This window comes from Mytilus californianus, unplaced genomic scaffold, assembly GCF_021869535.1.
Source record: "Mytilus californianus isolate M0D057914Y unplaced genomic scaffold, xbMytCali1.0.p SCAF_9, whole genome shotgun sequence".
Taxonomy (NCBI): Eukaryota; Metazoa; Mollusca; class Bivalvia; order Mytilida; family Mytilidae; genus Mytilus; species Mytilus californianus.
The window spans coordinates 79853610-79867715 of NW_026262745.1; the positions used below are offsets into that span (position 1 = coordinate 79853610).

Below are 14106 nucleotides of genomic sequence, written 5' to 3' on the forward strand. Positions count from 1 at the left end.
ATGGAAAGTTCACAATTGGGAAGTTGAAATCATCGCATTTGTCATAAAGTTTTGTTTTCAACCGACCCTCATCGTCAATTTCTATATGTAAGTCAAGATATGAGGCAGACTTAACTGTATCTGATGTATCCTTTGTCTCAAGTTGGATGGGATAGATGCGTTCAATATAGTCACCAAATATTGAATTATTTAGTGAGAGAACATCATCTATATAGCGGAAAGTGAAATTAAAGGATACTGCTAACTTCTTTTCTTTCTTCCTAAGAAGTTCCTGTATGAAGTCAGCCTCATATACACGTCTCATTACTCGACGTAATTGGGAAGGACAACATTAACGCGCGGCGAGGATAAAGTACTTTTATTTAATATTTATCTTGCATTCTTTCCAAGGGAATAGCAAATGGAACATAGAAAAAAACCGCTCATTACATAATAATATTATGGATGGCAAGAACACATGTATTAATCATATAAACAATACTATATACGACCGTATCAAATAATGACCGTTATTATTTCGAGCACTTTAAAACAACTTAATCTACTGCTATTGAGGGCATGTCTTTCTACACTCTAGTTCCTGACAGTTCTGTTAGATATCACAAAGAGACGTCATAAGAAGTCAACAGAATAATCTATGTAATGCCAAGAGTAACCTTTGTACAGAAAATCAACACAGAAATGAAAACAAAACAGATTGATTAAAAGAAATTCACAACTTCCACCACTCCAAAATAAATAAAATTGAGAGAAAAAAAACAACAAAAAAACAAAAACAATACACAATGAAAAAACATTGACACTGTATTGTATTTACAAGGAAGAACCTGTATACTCGTAATCGTGCTAAACCATTTCTTCTGCGTTTTTTTTTTATAGAGCTCGAAATCTCACACCTTTCATCCTACTCAACCTTGTTCAATTGGTTTAGAATACGCATGTAATATTAACTACTTGACAAAACACACAAATTAACGTATCTTTTCTTCCTTTTATTGATATAATAGTCTAAGCTCTTAAACTCATTTTATCTAGATGTAAGTGGTGTGTAAACTGGGCATTGCACCAACAAACAGAATACAAGTGGTCCGAAAGACTTTTATGTAAAGTTTGTCAGTGCATTGGTAAACCAAGCAAATAAATCACATACAAGAATTTGTAGATCTATAAAACATATATAAGAACTAGTTATTTTTACCAAACATTACCATTCATTCATATGATAGCCCTAATTCTCAATCAATCATGCCCCACTGACAATTGAGTTTTTACAATTTGTAGATTTCAAGATCTTCGTTAGAATGCTCTTTATGATGAATTATGATACTAGTTAATGAAATGTTCGAACATCTCAGTTTCAGGTTTCTCGTGATATTTCTAGTTAACACTGTTTATCTGTTGCATTTTTTATGTGCCTGTCCGAAGTAGCCAGCAATTCAGTCATTGTCGTTGGTATCTGTCTATTATATTTGTTTTACGTTTATTGTTGTGTACAATCGGGTTTTCTCATTTGAATTATCTGAAATATTGTTATTTATGGGTTTTGTTCATTGTTGAAGGCCGCACGGTCACCAAACGTTGCTTATATCTACGTCATTCGGTCTTTGGTGGATAGTTGTCTCGTTGGCAATCATACCACATCTTCTAAATTTTGTATTAAGACATAAATTGATATTTATTATGTTATTCCGTGAAAAAAACTGAATATCTCGTAGCGATTGTATTTCCTTTTATTTATTGATTATAATTACTTTTTCATTTTTTTTTACTTGTGAAAACAGGAAACACACGTATATTTGAACAGAGAAATCATGTTCCCGAATTGAATCTTTTCAGATTTGGTTAGCGCTGCATGATTTGTCGTGAATTGGTGATATTTTGGTTTTGATCGTTTTTATTCTTATAATGGTTTTTATTTGTTGTGTTAAAACTGTTCATATTTTTTTAAAAGCAACATAGCTATCTCTTTAATTAGAGTACTTAGGTGTCTAATATTGGTTCGAATATTGAATCAATGTGTTTGCATAATAGAGCGGTATAGCATGTTCTTCAACGATTAACTTTACAAGTTATTGTTAAAACTATGTTCATTTGATCTCGCTTTAAAATAATTTTTTTTTTTATATAAGTAATGACCCACATTCCATTCAGTTTTTATATGGACAGAATCATTAAAAGTAACTCTGGTCTAATTGAGTTTATTAAAATCTCATTTTTCACCACAAAACTATTATCTGCAACAGAATATTCTTGACTTCCTGACGGATGATTGCCACCTTTAACATATTGTTTAATTTATAAAAGTACTATAGTATATCGATATGTCACAACTTTCTTCGAGTTTAACGCGTACTTACTTTAAAGAGAAAATGAATGCTCAGACGCAAAAGCTCTGACAAAAGAGAGGGTTCTTTGTTAATAGCTAGTTAAGCGTATCACTATATGATAGTAGTCGTTAGCGATATTGATAGTCTCACATAATAGTTGTTTATCACATATGTTGTGTTTATAACTATATTCTGGGTTATAATTGGTACTGGATTCATTTTTATCATTTATATCAAATAAAGTATCAATAAACTGAACTCGTTTAGATAGAAATATGCAAGAAATATTATAAACATTTGATAAAACTGCTAAAAAGTTTTTTTTCTCAATTTGAAAGACAAGGAATACTTTATGAAATAACATATTAAAGGAGCAAATATTTTAATTGTATTTTACAACCTTGGCAGTTGTTTTGCAATATGTAAGAATAATCAGCTATACGTCCAGTCGGAATTATCTCCGCAAAATACATATTGCGAGGCAAATTTTCATCTTCTACCTTACAAAGACTATTTTTCAGTGACATTCATTTTTCTATATCCTTTATCCCATTTGGCCAACTTTGCAGAGCTTACTGTTAAGATTATAATCCACTGCGCGTTAAATAATTGCTAAATTAAACGATAAGCAAACGTCGACAATTATCACGGGTAGCTTGACATTGATATGTAATTAATTCAGATTTTTTAATTAATAGGTTTAAATGATCTCTTACATGTAGCTCCGTTTAAAATGTTTTCATGACGTCATATAAAAAGGAAAAGACCGAATACACATATATCTTCCAAATCATAAACTTCAGGCAAAACAAGCCTAGGAAGAACAGAAAAGTCGACTTTAAAGAACCAATTGACTGCAGCACAGAGATTAAAAAAAACATCAATTTCACAACAGTGTCACGTTATTCATGTTAATTTTGAAGAACTAAATTATCAAAAGTTTCTTTCACTGTAACAGTTATAAAAAATACTAAGTATACATAATGAATGGCACATATTTGTTTTATATATATCTATGCATAGTCCTCCTTTTTCTACAGATCAACTCTGTCCAATTGTATTTCACCAACTGTAATATCCTTAAAATCCTCTACGGGTCCTGTTCCTTCATCACTGTCTATTTTATTTAATTCTACTTCTTCTGGAACTTCTTTGGCCTGTCTTTGCTGTGCTATATAAACACATAAACCAATCAAAAATCCTCCAATAACAAATATTCCAATTACTATGCCTACAATGTACGTCTGCGAATTTTTCCCTAAAAATACATAAAGACTGAATTTAAAGTCATGAATCAAAGTTAACATATTATTAACATTACAGTTCACTTTGATGAATAACTGATGAGTCTTCTGTAGACGTAACGCGCGTATGGTGTACCGTCAAAATTATAAGCCCGGTATATTTGATAAGTTCTTGGACACTAACAAGCAACTGTTAAAAAACCTTATCCAAATTAATTTGTTGATAATTTTGCCCTACCATGAATGTACATCTACCATTGCTACATGTATTGTCATGACCTACATGAAAGTGTATGACGTCATCTTATCAGCAGGTTAAGTTCTTATAGTCTGCTTTCATTTGAGAATTCCTTCATTATTGTTTTGATTGTCCTTGTGTTTTTGTTATCTTTTACTCTTTTACACCGTTGTAATAGAGAAATCCCCTATTTCCAATTTGGAAAAAGGAGAGTTGAGATAAAAAAATAAAACGATTTAATTTCGCCACATACGTATGTGCCTTGAGTTTTCATTCTTGACGTTTAAGACATGGGTCGATTGAGAGCTTGACCTATTATACAGACATCGGTCTATTGTTGAAACATTTGGATTTTCCTCTACATTTCTATTGGTGATTCTTTTTTTTCTCGTGGGTTGCTGTGCCATTACCAGCTTCTGTTGTATCGTAACATGGTTTCTTCCTGTCGATAGTTTTGAAAAGGAAGGATATGTTCGTTTTAACCATCAGATGTAATCATTTTACCTGCAGATTTGGACCCTTTACCACCATATGTAGATTCTGTCTCCACTGGTGAAGATTCCTCTGAAGGTTTGTGGCAATGCTGTTTATAATTACTGCATGTTATTGGATCTTCTATTGTTTGATTACCTTCAAATGATATTACTGGTATATGACCAATATGAAATAAAAACGTCAAGTTCTAATATATGTGTTCGATCATTCTAGTCCTAAACGTTATGGCGTGAAGCGTTGTTGATTGTTACAGGAATTAATCTAATCTAAGGAATAAGAATTAAAACCCGACGTTAGAAGCCGAAATTGCTCAATTGGCCACTGTATTTTGGACTAATAGAATGAAAAAGGATTTTATATTCTAAATTTCCTACAGCGAATTTTTCAATTTCAAAATTCTAGTATCGCGTAAAAAAGTGGTCATGTAATTTTTGTTACAATCTTATCAGAATTCGGATTAAAAACCCCTTGACGCGATTCATTAATTCTTGTTGGTCTGATAGCAATGTGATACACGTATTCCAATTGTCTTAATCACAATATCGTCCTGATTTTCTCTATTTTGACGTCACGTAATGAGATTTATTACCGGATTTGTTCTGGACATGAACAACACGATCGACTCCATATTCTGTTTACCCTAACGAAGCACTAAGTTTTAGTACAATTCGTGTACTTGGTCTTTAGTTTTGAAGACTGTTATATGTCTTTTACTTGTTGCCATGTTATTGTAATTTTTTCTTCGATTTTTGATGTTTGATCGTCCTTTTGATACCGTCTGCTTTTGTATATGTCGGGATCGATTATTGCAAAAGGTTTACATCAGCAATATCTCGGATACAATCGATCATTTTGGGACAGTAACATTGCAATGCTCTCCATCTTCGTAATTGATTTGACCTTCTAACTGTTTTGATTCGAGCGCCACTGATGAGTCTGATGTATATATTTTGGGATTTGTGTCCATTTGAAATGAAAATAATATGGAAATATCATTGGAAGAAGCAATACATGTTCGAAAATCTGAGTTGATCAAATATATTCACAGGAGTTGTGTCTGCTCACCATTCCGGAGCACCTGAGATCACCCCGGTTTTTTGGCGTGGTTCGTATTGCGCAGTCATTATTTTTCTATATTGTGTTTTGTATAACGTATAAAGTTATTGGTCGTTTTTCGTTTTTTGCCATTGCATTATATAATTATGAGTTTAAATAACCTTTGGAATATTTCGCCTCTCTTTTGTGTCCCTTGTAAATATATGAAATATGCAATATATTAGTATATGGGTTTGCTACTCTGTAGCAATCTTGTTTTTAAAGTCTCAACGGTAGACTGTATATATTTATAAGTGTGCATGATGAAGTAAATCAGGCGCATGAAAAAGCATCCCTGAAAACACTACAATTGAAGAACAACAATAAAAGCATGTTTTCTTTGCTGAATTCTTATTCCCTATTTTTAATGAAATTTCTGTATCACGTGCATTCAAACTTTCTTTATTTTCTACATTTCAAATGCAGCATAAGGCTTCAACGGGACATATAAAGCCATAGTTTGTTAACCAATAGAATAATACAGGTCGATTGGAGTCTCTAGTTTCTTAACTAACACTCAAAGTGAACAAATTGTTTTAGCATATTACTCATAAACTGAATATAAAAACATCGGGCTCGAAAGAACCCCCTTTAAAGACGCGTGTTGATGTGCCTGAGACGCGTGTTGTACTAACGGAGATCCATATGATACGCTAATGAAAAAAAATCGGAACTAATTTTTGCATTTATATAAAAATTAATTAATTTCTTTATTTCCTGTTTCTGCTTTGCATAAGAGTCCATTATTCTACATTATTTTTGGCGTATTTTAGTTGCACGTTCTTAATAACAAATACAGAACCTGTTAGCCAAGTTTGATTGAAGTTATGACTTACCAAAGTGCTTAAGCGTATACATTCTAGGTGACGAGGAACTTGTACAAATACTACAAGCAGGTATGTTTCCACTTGCTGTTGTTGAATTTTCTATAGAAAAAAAAAGATTGGTAATTCGTAAATACAATTTCAGCGTATATGTGAGATACACAAATTGTACCTTATCTGTAGGATTTGAAATTCAACACCTGTTTAGTTTGATTCATTTTGTAAACACTCGAAAATCCAATTTAATTGCTATATTTTAATTTGAATATCACGATGACTGGTGTCCTTTTGATTTAATGACTCATAGCATGTTTACAAATCGTAAAACATGCCTTTTTGTGTGCTAGGGGCCGTCTTGAACTTGCATTGAGGTGAGAGTTGGTTTTTTTGCTCCGTGTTGAAGGCCTCACTGTGACTTTGAGATGAAGAACAGCAATTAAAGCGCTGTTCCTTTGCTTATTGTGTGTTTTTTGTTGTGCATGTACTGATTTTGTGTCATGGATGGATACCCCATATCCTTTGTTTTTCTATTCTTTTGTATAAATCAGAAAAAAAAAACTACCATGACAAATGTTTTTAAAATTATAAAGAATAAATTATAAACGTATTTATCAATTCATCCTTATCTAACTGTTTTCAAAGGACAAACTGGTCGAACTTAAGACCATACAAATAATGAGACCATAGTTACACAAACAGTAAAGATCATAGGTTCAGAAATAAGTGAATGTTCATACTATATGTGGGAACAAATACTGATGTATTAGCACTGAAATTTTTTTTTTCCTAAACTTCATAACTGCATCATACCAGTTAAGTTATATTGAAATAAGCACACAAACAACAACTTTTTTCTGATTATAGACAATTTAAAGTCATATCCCAGTCATCAGCAATGAGATATCGCCAAAGGTCATCAGCAATGAGAGATCGCCAAAGGTCATCAGCAATGAGAGATCGCCAAAGGTCATCAGCAATGAGATATCGCCAAAGGTCATCAACAAAGAGATATCGCCAAAGGTCATCAGCAATGAGAGATCGCCAAAGGTCATCAACAAAGAGATATCGCCAAAGGTCAACAACAATGAGATATCGTTAAAGGTCTTCAGCAATGAGATATTACCAAAACCAAATCAAATTATACAAGCAAGTAATAAACCAATTCAACCGGCACGCCATTTACAGCAATTACTGGTAAAATGGCAAATTAGTACTAGTATGAAAATTTTTAGAAACGAATAAAGGGTCAACTTCTTACCTGGATTATAAGCTAGACATTCGACGAAGTAAAAATCCTTACGACAACTAGAAGCACTTATGTATACAATATGCAAACGATTCATAGACTTGTTCACCGTTTTAAGTCATGATTGCTGAGTTTTATTCTATTTCACTGGGTTTCTTGTTTGTTTTTTTTTTAAAGGGTATTGTTTAGTAAATTTAGTAAATGTTATCTATAGTATCAATAGTTGGGGTTGTCCTTTCTATACTGATTTTGTGTGTACCTTTGTAAATCAATGTCGTATATCACACATACTTATATATGAAAAAAAAGGTTGAAGGATACACTGCCCAGTCAGATGTAATTATGTTAATAATACAAAAATAGATATAAGAAGATGTGGTATGAGTGCCAATGAGACAACTCTCCATCCAAGTCACAATTTGTAAAAGTAAACCATTATCACTGGAACTACAAATCACTGTTTCATCCGTTAGAATACATTTACTGTCCGGGAAACAATTTAGTATCGTTTGCATGCATTTTGACATGTTATATTCCATAAACTATTGTTACCTTTAATTAGATAAAGACAGTATAAATCCCTTCTGACTTCATTTGCCATCATACATACATACTCCGGCAAACCATCAGACCTCGTACTTCTGTAACCAGAATAATAACTTACTGAGAATTCATATTATTTTGGTTTATTACCAGGTGCATTCAATTATTCATGTGACAACGAGCGCATTATATGAAAACTATACTTCAGGACTTTTTTTAAACAAACTGTATTCCTGAATTAGAAACGTGGAAACAGGTTTAAGGAATATTAGTACATTAACATTTTGCAGATAACGTGAATCACATTTTTCTACGGAATATTTATTTTTCATTTATTACAGGGAACCTATGGAACACCACTTTTCGTATCTATATTTATCCATCTGACTCCTTTCAGTTCTTTAGATAAACATTACTTTATAGGCATAGGGATTTATCTTTAACAAAGTCTTTTTTGCTAGTTTACTTAAAATGGAGATCACCCTGGACTCATGGACAGGATTGTTCATCGTCCAAAGTTTCCCTGGTATAAATATTTTAGATATATTTATGATGTCCTGTCACTTAATACACCCCAATGCAACGAGTGCTTACAACTTATTTATGCCAGTGAACTTGTGATTAAGAATACTACCGGAAGTTGAAGGTCTGATCTTTTCCTCAATAGTGACACAGATGGACAACGTCAAACTAGAATTTATGACAAAAGGGATGATTTCAACTTTCGAATTGTCAACTTCACATTTCTCACCGCAAACATATATCTTCTGCTCTATCGTATAGCGTTTACGCTCGTGCATGTTCACACAAGACGGACTTCATTAACAGGGGTAGGCTACTGGTACAATAACTGCTCCAACAAAGTTATGAGGAAGAATAACTGAATTACCATATTTTTTTATTCAAAATAATGTTGATCGAGATATTAATTTACTATTTATATAAAAATAAGGAGATGAGGTATGATGCCAATGAGACAACTATCCACCAAAGTTCAAATAAAGTGGATGTAAGCAATTATAGGCAACCGTACGGCGTTCAACAATGAGAAAAACCAATACCGTATAGTCAGCCATAAAAGGCCCCGACATAAAAAATATGAAACAATTCAACTGAGAAAACTAACGGCCTAATTAATAACAAAACAATTAACGAAAAACAAATATGACAGACATGAACCAACGACAACCACTGAACTAAAGGTTCCTGACTAGGGACAGGCACATAAAGAATGCGGCGGGGTTAAATATGTTTTTGAGCGCTCAACCTCCCCCCTAACCTGGGACAGTGGTGTAACAGCACAACATAAGAACAAACTATAAAAATCAGTTGAAAAAGGCTTAACTCATCAGATCGATACAAAGCAGAAAAACATCAACATAAACACAGACTGGACGTGGAAGGGTATTTATCCATCCCTCATCCCTAACAACAAAAAGGACACTAAGTACAGATCTGAGAGTACTCGCAGTTACTGACAGCTAGTTCAAAGCCAATAACAACTAATAATAAAATCATGTAGGTAACACTAAAATATCAATCAGTACGCATCCAACATCCAATGTATTTAGTGTAAAGATGTCATTAACAGTCAGAGAAAAACATGACTTTGTGCAATGTCAAAATAAAGGTATTGACAGACTGTAGTACCATTAACGTGCATATGTCTATAAAAAAAACTATTTCGTATAATTTTTATTTACTGATAAATCAATATTTATACCAATAAAAACAATATTCAAAGATCTAATTACAGTGATGAATTGGTAACCTTGTAGAATAAGTTTATTTAAAGGATTGATAAGTTTATCCGGATCGTATGTGACAGGATTGCTTCCCTTCACTAGTAGATACTTAGTCAGCCGTAAGCGGTTGAGCTAAGGAAGTACTTCTTTAGCTCAGTCGGTATACGCGCTGCCTTGTAACACAGAGGTCCCGGGTTCGAGTCCCGGTGGAGACATACGATTTTGCAAGTAGAATCATGCTCTCCGGTTACATTGGCGCCCAACAATAAAAACCCATGGTAGTTAGAAAGGATTTCTAGCTAGGGTATGTGTGTGAGAGTCATAATGGTATGATGATTCTTGAGGTTGGGGAAGTGTGACGGGATTGCTTCCCTTCATTAGTAGATACTTAGTCAGCCGTAAACGGTTGAGCTAAGGAAGTACTTCTTTAGCTCAGTCGGTATACGCGCTGCCTTGTAACACAGAGGTCCCGGGTTCGAGTCCCGGTGGAGACATGCGATTTTGCAAGTAGAATATGCTCTCCGGCTACACGTATATAAATTTCCGGGGCTCGGTAAACAACATTTAGGATGTGATATTCCGTCTGAAATAAGTTTTTTTAACAGATATAGCCAAACTAGCAAACCAAATCTTTGTATCTATGGAAGAATGAAGTAAAGGTATTAAGTAATTTGTGGTAATGAAATCCCTGACTTAATAGTTCACCTGTAATACATAGATTACGATCATTGAAATCCAAAACTTCACTACCGACACGGCATAACGAACGAGTTGGGATATATAAACACCGTCAGATGGTGCCAGAGAATACATACCTTAATAAGTAAATGTTTTGTGTTTTACTGTAACAGTGAAACGTTTCAGATGTAATACTAGGAATCCGGAAATTTGCTATCGTTGAATTTGTTATGTAAAGTGAATTTTCTGTTTTTCCATCATTTGTAACCCATTGGTTAATCCACCATGATTTATGGAATATACAGTTGTCTTTATGAATAGATTCTGGAAAAAAAGATGTGAATATGTCAAAGTAAGGTCAATTGATAGCTTCTTGGTTGACAGATTTTCTGAATAGGAATCATGTCGAAAAGTGTCCTACTGAAGCAGGCAATATTGAACTGAAAATGGCTTTACTTTTATCTTACATCTGGAAATTTAAAAACGTGTTAATATTAATTGAATTATAGTATATTGCTATTATTTTGTTGTGTGCGTTTCCTGTAGTATTTTTTATTATTATTACACATGTTACATATCTATTGTCTGTGTATTGCATATGTTATTGTTTATGATATCATTGTTTGTATGCTATATGCCCTACTAGGGGCCCTTATTTGGTGAATAAAAAATTTCTTTTCTATTTTTCTATTCTATAAGATAGGCATCCGATCCTACCTGTAATTTTTCACATGCAAGTTAAATTAGTCCTGTCACAGTATAAGGTTTTAAATGATTTGCAATTTGCAAATTTCTTTCGATTACAAAAAAATCGATTTCCTTTTCGGTTCTTTTCGGTCCTTTTCGGTTCTTTTTGGTCCTTTTCGGTTCTTTTCTGTAAATCGTCGCTCTTTTCTGTAAGTCGCCGGACCCCTCGACACCGCTGAGAACGGAAATTATCAGTCAGCAAGATCAAAGGAAAAATTCGTAAAATAGCCAAGGCTCCGTGTTGAAGACCGTACTGTGACCTATAATGGTTTACTTTTATAAATTTTGACTTGGATGGAGAGTTGTCTCATTGGCACTCATACCACATCTTCTTATATCTATATAAAGACTATTACATCTGTGGTAAGACAAACTACTTCTACTGTAAATGTTTGATGATATATATATGTGTTCGATGCATACTAACACAAAGTCATCGATGTGTCTTTGTGTGTGCTCAAATGATTACTTTAAATTTAAACATTACAACGGGCGTGTTTTACTGTAATATATATGAAAGATTTTTTTTCAAATCAGTCTGACTGTCTCTTCATAACAAAGTCCCATGCATTCATATATATTTTGCTTGCTTACCCTTCAGTAGTATGCGTTTATAAAGACTAACCAATAAGTATAAAAGGTCTTCCAGAAAACGGCAAATTAATTTTGTTTGACTTTAATACAAGTGCACAGTTCTCAAATGTATAATGAATATTCTTTGAGACTTAGGTCTCAGGGTAAAAGTTAGTTTTATATAAGGGTTTTAAAAATTTAATTAACATCCGTAACTAAATTCTAGATTCTAGTTATCATTATTTTAACATGTTCTCGATCGGACGACGAATGAATAAATATATAATATAGTTTACTGAAAAACGATAGTCTTGGGAAAAGAGCAAAGTAAAGAAAAAATAATTGTCATCGATTTTATTCATCATAGCCACTGTCAAGTTCAAATTATGAACTGATATGCTATAATGAATATAATCAATGAAGAGAATTAAATATTAACGGGAATGTATAAACAGATAATGAATACGATAATTCTGTTTTCCTAGTTTCAAAATAATGCACATTAACAACCTCAAAAGTACTACCCTGTATTACAGATATATTTAGAAATCCCAAATTAAATCATATATATATATATATATATATTAGATTTTCCTACATTTATACATGTATATGATATCTGGTAGAAATGTGATGGGACAATCTGGTATATGGAAGTTCAGGTAATTCAATAGCAATGATTAAACAATACAGTAATTAAAAGCTAAAACAATGTTTTATTCTAGTATGTAATTACCTAAGGTAATTACTAGATATACGATTCTTACCTGTAAATTTTATAAAACATGTCAAACTTAGGACAGCTAATAACTCCATTTTTCAGTTGAAGTCAGGGAATACCCTTGTGGTTTAACTTTATATATAAATCATGAGCATTGATACGCGACAATTGATTGCATATTTTTGTCCTTCAAAACAATACAAGGGTATTTAAATATGATTTTGTTTAATGTACGGAACTGGATATAATATAAATCTTGTATTGTCCGCTTTTCCCCGTTCATAAAGGGATATACAAGTCAATAAACTACGACCAGGCCTAACGTGATATACAAGTCAATAAACTACGACCAGGCCTAACGTGATATACAAGTCAATAAACTACGACCAGGCCTAACGTGATATACAAGTCAATAAACTACGACCAGCCCTAACGTGATATACAAGTCAATATACTACGACCAGGATTAACGGGATATATATAAACTACGACCAGGCCTAACGTGATATACAAGTCAATAAACTACCGACCAGGCCTAACGTGATGTACATGCAAGTCAATAAACTACGACCAGGCTTAACGGGATATACAAGTCAATAAACTACGACCAGGCAAGTTTCTAGTCTACATAGGGGTTTTAAGATATTACTGGTTTCCTCAAAAGCATTTTTGTTTACATCTATGTTCACATAACAGAACGGGTTGATAGTTAACTGTAGAAGATCAACTGGAGGGGATATAATGTCTTAAGTTAAAATTAGACTTCCTCTTTTTAAAAATTTTGAGAGAAGTGGTTTTCTTGCGTCTTCTAATTTTTCACATAACAATTAAGATAAAGTGTTCAAGTGTTTTAGCTGCTTTATTACTTTACAAATTGAATACTGAAGCGTTATGAGCTTGTAGGATATAGTTCCCAGTTTCAATTTTGAGACGTACTTGAATTTTTCTGATATCGTTTAGATTTGCACTGACCGAAATTGCTAAAGGATGTACAAATCCAATGTTATATTTATTTTCCATGAATTTTAGGGTTTAATATCCTTTTGATTTCCAATAGGTATACATTTTGGATTTAACTAAATTTTTCCATTGAAATTTTGACACAAGTCTGTTATTCCATATTTTAAACATATTTCCTTAATTTCAATAAACCAACTATGGCTTTTGTGAGATTTTATCTGTAGTTGTCTTTCATCTAGTCGCCATTCAATTGATTCACACTTAGCTGTTATATTTCCAAATAGATTAATATGTTTAATATGGATTTTAGCTTCAATAGGAAGTAATATTAACCAGACAAAGTATAAACTGCAGAGTCAGCTACATTAATATTTAAAGACAAACTTTGTGTACTCCATTTTTTTTTTGTATTGCATAGAAACATTGTTCAGTGTTTTACCTTTTGGTAATAAAATTTCCAAACCATAGGTTAATATTGGCAGAATATATATTCTTATAAGAGAGATTGAAGTTTTACTGTCTAAACCATTTTCTGCATGGAGGCCTGCACCCTTTAGGCTATACATTGTACATTGCTCTTCGTGCTTTTTTTATATTTCATTAACAGTAGTTATGAAAATAAGAAGATGTGGTTTAATGGCCAATGCAGCTCTCCACCAGAGACCAAATG

The 14106-nt window shown here is 32.9% G+C and overlaps 1 protein-coding gene across 1 annotated transcript; it reads right to left on the reverse strand.

The window, feature by feature from the left end:
• Nucleotides 1-2182: 2182 nt before the first annotated feature.
• LOC127716500 (uncharacterized) lies at nt 2183-12595 on the reverse strand. The gene is made up of 6 exons (XM_052222736.1): nt 12523-12595; nt 10573-10759; nt 8022-8110; nt 6236-6325; nt 4314-4439; nt 2183-3585 (listed from the first exon to the last, which is right to left on the reverse strand). Exons 1-6 carry the CDS (start codon nt 12569-12571, stop codon nt 3362-3364), a joined length of 765 nt encoding a protein of 254 aa, XP_052078696.1. The 5' UTR covers nt 12572-12595; the 3' UTR covers nt 2183-3361.
• Between the last annotated feature and the right edge of the window lie 1511 nt (nt 12596-14106).